Source organism: Sinocyclocheilus rhinocerous, unplaced genomic scaffold (assembly GCF_001515625.1).
Source record: "Sinocyclocheilus rhinocerous isolate Xijiao unplaced genomic scaffold, SAMN03320098_v1.1 scaffold442, whole genome shotgun sequence".
NCBI classification, from domain to species: domain Eukaryota; kingdom Metazoa; phylum Chordata; class Actinopteri; order Cypriniformes; family Cyprinidae; genus Sinocyclocheilus; species Sinocyclocheilus rhinocerous.
This window is the reverse complement of record NW_015641030.1, coordinates 626,925-634,255: the sequence shown is the minus strand read 5'-3', so window position 1 is coordinate 634,255 and position 7,331 is coordinate 626,925. Positions and strand designations below refer to the sequence as shown.

The 7,331-nt window shown below is 34.7% G+C and overlaps 1 protein-coding gene across 2 annotated transcripts in view; it reads right to left on the bottom strand.

Annotated features, from left to right (window-relative positions):
- LOC107754203 (double-stranded RNA-binding protein Staufen homolog 2-like) overlaps positions 1–7,331 on the bottom strand; it is a 51,551-nt gene that overhangs the window by 1,084 nt on the left and 43,136 nt on the right. The window contains exon 2 of one of the 2 annotated variants that reach the window (XM_016570573.1): positions 5,242–5,330. In XM_016570573.1, coding sequence (XP_016426059.1) covers positions 5,242–5,330 — 89 coding nt within the window. The remainder of the gene's footprint in view (positions 1–5,241; positions 5,331–7,331) is intronic. The other variant, XM_016570574.1, reaches the window with a different exon arrangement.

Sequence of the window (7,331 nt, the reverse complement as noted above, 5' to 3'; positions counted from 1 at the left end):
AAACATTTCATGATGGGTAAAAGCAAAGAGCTTTCTCAAGACCTTCGCAACCTTATTGTTGCAAAACATACTGATGGCATTGATTAGAGGAGGATTTCTATACTCCTGAATGTTCCAGTGAGCACTGTAGGGGCCATAATCCGGAAGTGGAAAGAAAATTATTTTACCATAAATGGGCCATGACCAGGTGCTCATCGCAAGATTTCTGACAGAGGAGTGAAAAGAATTATCAGAACAGTTGCCCAAGAGCCAAGGACTACTTGTGGAGGGCTTCAGAAAGACCTGGAATTAGCAGGTACAATTGTTTCAAAGAAAACAATAAGTAATACATTCAACCGCCATGGCCTGTATGCACGCTTACCATGCAAGACTCCATTGCTGAAAAAAAGCATGTTGAAGCTCGTTTAAAGTTTGCTGCACCACATTTAGACAAGCCTGTGAAATACTGGGAGAATATAGTCTGGTCAGATGAGACCAAAATTAAACTCTTTGGATGTCATAATACACACCATGTTTGGAAATCAAATGGCACTGCACATCACCCCAAAAACATCATGGTGTGGCACTGGCAAATTCATATAATTGAAGGAAGGATGAATGGAAAAATGTACAGACATAAATTAAGTTCTGTGTAATAAAATGGAATGACCCAGAGAAAAAGTATTGAACACTCTTACTGAAATGTATTTAATACTTTGTACAAAAGCCTTTGTTGGTAATGACAGCTTCAAGACGCCTCCTGTATGGAGAAACTAGTCGCATGCATTGCTCAGGTGTGATTTTGGCCCTTCCTTCCAAACAAACAGTCTTCAAATCTTGAAGGTTTTGTGGGCCTCTTCTATGAACTCTGATCTGTAGTTCTTTCCATAGATTTTCTATTGGATTCAAGTCAGGTGATTGGCTGGGCCATTCTAGCAGCTTTACTTTCTTTCTCTGAAACCAATTGAGAGTTTCCTTGGCTGTGTGTTTGGTATCATTGTCTTGCTGAAATATCCACCCTTGTTTCATCTTCATCATCCTGGTAGATGGCAGCAGATTTTTCAAGAATATCTTCTTTCCATAGATTTTCTATTGGATTCAAGTCAGGTGATTGGCTGGGCCATTCTAGCAGCTTTACTTTCTTTCTCTGAAACCAATTGAGAGTTTCCTTGGCTGTGTGTTTGGGATCATTGTCTTGCTGAAATATCCACCCTTGTTTCATCTTCATCATCCTGGTAGATGGCAGCAGATTTTTTATCAAGAATGTCATTTTTTTTGTTTTCTTTGTATGTATGGATTACTTGGGTTGTTACCGACATCTGGTGAAAATTTCATGTGAACAGCACCTTTAGAAATATATTTACTGAGAAAAATGGTGACGTGTTCAATACTTATTTTACCCTATATATATATATACACAGTATATATATAATTACATATAAATATTATATATAAATAATAATACATATAATATTATAATAGAAACATAAAAAAGTAAATACAAAATAATATAAATGTATAATATAAAAATACAGAATTATACATAAAATCTATAATAAAAATACAAATAATAAAAAATAAGAATGATAAAATAACATACATTAAAATAATTCATTAAGAAATAGGTTGTGTGGTTCTATCAATACCTATAAAATTATGTTATCAATTAATATTTAATAATAACCTCTACTGTTCAAAAGTTGGGGGTCAGTTTTTTTTTTTTTAGATTTTTTTTTTTAGCAAGCATGCATTAAATTCATCAAAAGTGATAGTAAATAACTTTTAATCACAATTAATTTGAGCATTGCTACTTATAATAAAAATAAAATGTTTCTTGAACACAAAATCTGCATATTAGAATGATTTCTGAAGAATCATGTGATTCAATGAAGACTGAAGTAATGATGCTGAAAATACAGCTTTGCATCACAGAAATAAATACGATTTTAAAATATATTAAAATAGAAAACATTTATTTTGAATTGTAATATTTCACAATATTACAATTTTTTTATCAAATAAACTTTTAACCAGTGATGTATATATAAATTATATAAAGTAATGCAGTGATGTACAGATAAATAGATCTTAATGATTGTTACTGAAGTACTTGCTTCCCATTAGCCCCTTTCATTGTGACCTATACGGGTTGTTGAACAGGGTAGTTTCTCCTCTTTGTTCTGTTCAGCTCATGACTGCACTGAGAAGCCGAAGCCACTGTAAATAAACATTTCTTTAACCTTTTCCTACGGCACACCTACTATGAAAATATTCTTGAACGGGTTGGTGAGATTTCCGTTCTGGTGTGTCTATCATTTCCATTCTCATATTTCATTCTCCAGCGCTCTGTTCATCACGGATATGACAGAGATTCATTTTTCCCACAGCAAACCCTCTGATTACAGGAGGATAAAGATCATGCAAAGACACGGAGCTGAGTGGCGAGAGGGTTTCCACTGCAGGAAAATCCATATTGTGTGCGTGTGTTTCTGTGAAAGTGATAAGCTCAGCCAGTGTGTGTGTGTGTGTGTGTGTGTGTGTAATCCTTTTAGTCATTATGTGGAGTGAGCTGACAGGTTTCAGATGTTGACATTTAAAGGACAAATCTTGTCTGTCTCTGCAGCTGAAAATCAGAAAGGAGCTCCACCTGTCACTGATATTTACTATACTGTGCGTGTGTGTGTGTGTGTGTGTGTGTGTGTGAGAGAGAGAGAGAGAGAGAGAGAGAGAGAGAGAGAGAGTGAGCAGTGTGTACTAATTAAAAACCACATAAAATGGCTTGTTGATTACATTTATTAATTTAGTGGATGTTTTTATCCAAAAATGAACATAAGTGATTCATCTTAAGGAGGCAATAACACAAGAAGTAGCAATACAAAGCAGTGAACGCATAGAATGAGTAGTTATTTTTCTGACAAGTAGTTCTCTTTTCTGTGTTGACATGTTTTCAACTGAAACAGGAAGTTTGGAGAAATCTTGAATGGCTCATATTTTCCAACAGGCTGTAGTTAACTGTGACTTGCTACTTTTTTTGATAATTAGATTAGGCGGAGGAACGTTTTCATTCTAGAGAGCATCTGATTGGCCAAAAATATTGATACAGCCAGGGTCTAAAAATAACATTTTGCCATACCTGGCTTGAGAAAATACTTTTACCAGCCATGGAACAGTACGTGCATTATTTCATTAAAAAACAGGCAGAAGAAATTGGTGCAACGTGTCTAATTTGAATGAATATTATTACTATTAAAATATATTTATTATTATTATTATCATTATTAAATCAAATGATAAAAAATAAACCAATAAATAAATATCACTAATACTATTTAACTAAAGTATTTTATAATAATATTTTAACTATATTATCATTTAACAACAGTACAATTACAATACAACAATACAAAAAACAACCATAAATCTTTCTCTGCTTTCAAACGTTAATTTTTTATTTTTGTGGAAAACCGCAGTTCACGAGAATCTTTTTTGTGCGTTGTGGTACTCTCGATAATGGCGGAAGACGGTAACTCGGGGGAGAAGAATTGTTGAATAAAGTCTTTATTTTTGTTTTCTTTGCGCACAAAAAGTATTCTTGTAGCTTCGTAAAATTATGGTTGAACCCCTGGCGTCACATGGACTATTTTAATGATGTCCTTACTACCGTATTGGCCCGAATATAAGACGACCCTGATTATAAGACGACCCCCCTTTTTCCAGATGTACCTTTTGGAAAAAGGCTTTTTAAAAAACAAATCTTGTTTTTTCTCAGTAACGCATTTTGTCTTCAATTATTTTCATATTGCATATTTGTCCTATTTTAATTTTTGTTTTGAAAGTATGGTAAAAACTGGTCAAATGTACCAACAATCACATTTAAAAAATATACACTTTTTGATATACCATTAAAAAAAAAAAAACAGGTAGCCCATCTGAATTAGGACATTTAGGCTATCCATCTAATAGTAGCCTACCAAAATCTTATTAACAGTGGAAGTTAAATCTTACTGTAGTCTTCAAATCTGGGTACTGTCTTACGTTTTAAAATCACAAAGGGAGTTTGGTGCCATCAGGCTAACATGACAGTCACGACTCATGCAGCTGTAAGGTTTTCTGCTTCTTTTGTTTTTACTCGCGATCTTTACAACACGCATTACATTACGTATTTCATGGCACACTCGTTTTATGCGTATTTGGCGCCACCTAGTGTTGTGGGTGTATTATTGACATGTCAAAGTCTAGACCCTGAATATAAGACGACCGCGTTTTTTCAGATGTATTTCCAAGAAAAAAATATCGTCTTATATTCGGGACAATACGGTACCTTTCTGGGCCTTTAAAGTGGTAGTTGTGTTGCTGTCTATGCAGGGTCAGAAAACTCTCGGATTTCATCAAAAATATCTTAATTTGTGTTCCGAAGATGAACGAAGGTCTTATTTTTGGGTTTGGAACGACATCAGAATTTTCATTTTTGGGTGAACTACCCCTTTAAAGGCTTTTATTATTTTGCATATTAGGGGTAAAAAAGCAACCATCATACGTGTCTTTATAAGTTCCCCTCCACCTTTTAAGAGTTTTGTTTTGTTGAGCTGCAGTGCAGAGAAAAAAACTGTGTACCCGGTTACATAAAACGACGACTGTAAAACTGGTGATGTGAACAGATGCATAAGGTATTCCCTTATGCAAGTCAATTATGACTGTCAAATCGCAAAATGAATATTCATGAGCAAAGCTGATTCATTTTATTTTGTGTTCCCCACCCGATTACATAACCTGTAACAATGATCTCAATCAATCAATCATTAAACCAGCGCTGTATCCTCGTACTGTGGCAGTTGTTTTTAAATAAACTGTTATTTACTTATGTAATGAACTGATATTTCATCATAAATTTTAGGACAGCATTCAAAACATTGAATTAATCCTGGTTTATGCAAGAATCGGGCCAATATATTGGCTTAAATTAAGCTAACTCTGCTTGGAACAACACATGGGACGCATTTCAAGGCCGCTAACATGATGATCTGTAAATATTTAAATGGAAAAAAGTATAAATCATGTCCATTTCATTAAAATCATCTTGAGAATCTCCTAACAGTTTATATAAAAGGCAATGGCTACCCAGATTGCCTCTGAGTGCTTTTGTCATTTAGATATAACATCACTGAAAGATAACTGATTTCTTCTGGTCAGGAGTTATTTACATATGTGATCTTTTCTAAAATGGAGGTGTTGTGGCATACTTACGGCACCGTTTGTACATACATGTCACATGATCCATTTTCTACCTTGATTGGTCCATCCACTGGGTCCAGTCCTTGTTCTGACAGCTGTTTCAAGGCACTAAGAGCAGCCTGTGTGAGGTAAGGAAACAGATGGCTTTGAGTGAGACAACATAACCCACATCAGCTGCTTTTTAAATAACACTCACTATCAGAAACCCGAGACTGACAGGACGCTTTCTGCTCCCTCTGTTTTGTTTGGCTCCTTCCAGCTCTGTGTTTATCTAACGTTTATCTAATGTTATTAGGTCAACGTTTTCAGGCTTGCATTTCCTCCGGCCAATGAGTGGGTTTACGCTGCCAATCGGCCACGTTATGGGCCGATATGCAAAAAATTTGCAATAAATCAAGTGTGCGGACACAGTGTGCTGAAATAATAGCGTCTGATAACTCAGGTGTAACTGATATCCTGTTTTGCTCTGGAACGTCATTGAGTCCACAGGCAGAATAGCCAAGGAGAGACTTCGACTAAAACCCACAATGTTTACAAACTCGTAATCTAACATCAAAGGAATTGCAATTAAAATTTGAACTTATGGGAAGTATAATAATAACTGAAATGTAATTGTAATTAGTTTAATTTTTAATAATACATTTCATTTTTCATAGAAATCATCCTTAAGCATCATTATTTTTTTTAAATGCCACTTATACAGTAAGCATTTGATTTGTATTTCATATATATATATATATATCTGTCTGTGTGTGTGTGTAGACAGACAGACAGACAGACAGATAGATAGATAGATTAAAAAACTTTTTTTTACTGACCACGGCTGAGTAACTTTTCATTTCCAGAACTCTATAACTTCCAAAACATTTTATGTAATAAGACTCAAATCTGATGTCAATATTTATTTTTATAAGGTTATATGCAAAATTTAAATCTGCTTTCATTTTCGTGGCTCTACTGATGGTTTTGACACAACTGAACTTGCCAAGAGAAATGTCCTGTATTATTTTAGTATGATTTATATACTATTTATATACTATTAGAATATGTATAATATTTTTAATTAGCTTATATTTTTAATTTTTCTGTTTTCATTTAGTTTGTTTTAGCAAATGTTTTGTTCTTTTGTCATTTTTATTTATTTATCTATTTTTTAAAATACTTTTATACTTTAAATACTATTTAGCTTTTATTTATATTTATTTTAGTTTTAGTAATTTTAGTGCTTTTTGCATTTTTTTAAGGCAAGGTATTCCTCTAATATTTATATTTTATTTTATTTCAGCTTTATTTCAAATAACGAAAAAGTTTAATATTTTTTGTTTTGGTTAATAATAACACTGGAAATGTCTAATAGGCTAAAAGAGTACAGCGAATATAAGTCAGAATAATTAGTCAATATTATTAATGTAATTTTTAATGGTTTGTCCCAATGGTTAGACTTAACGAAATTCCTCTCTTGTGAGACAGCATTTGAATTACAGTTTAGTGCATTTTGCTTCCTGTCATTTCCATTCAACATCCTGTATGGGATGGCCAAGTAAATCCAAATTCCAACATGAATGGTAAATGAAGCCTTAAATTCTTTTTTTGCATGCAGTTAACAGAGTTTTACAGTTTTAAGTGCACACAGGCCTTAAATGTATCATTTCTAAAAAGGAAGTGTATCCTGTACAGTATGTGAGTTGGCAGTCAGATGTTACAGGCAGATGCTGCTCTCCTCGACCGGACGTTAGGAAGTCTTATAGAACATGTCTGTCACAATCCCTGAAGCCCTTTCAGCAGGACCAAATAAAATGACTACGACTGAGAGTCATGGCTCTAGAGGGATGCAGAGCGAAAGAGAACAAGAATAGTGAGAGTGTTGTGAGGAGGGGTGCAGGAGACCCTCGCAGTGACAGAAGCGGGTTGAGAATTGGCAGATTCACCTGGTTGTCGGGGCTGATGCTCTCTCCAGCATCCTGCCAATGAGCACCAGATGTGCTGCATGGGACGCAACAACCATGATATATTTCTCACAGCTGACAGCCTATTCCCTCTGAAGCCAAACCCCCCAGCACCCAAGCCCACTCACGAGAGGCGTGGACAGCACACACACACACACACACACACACAGATGT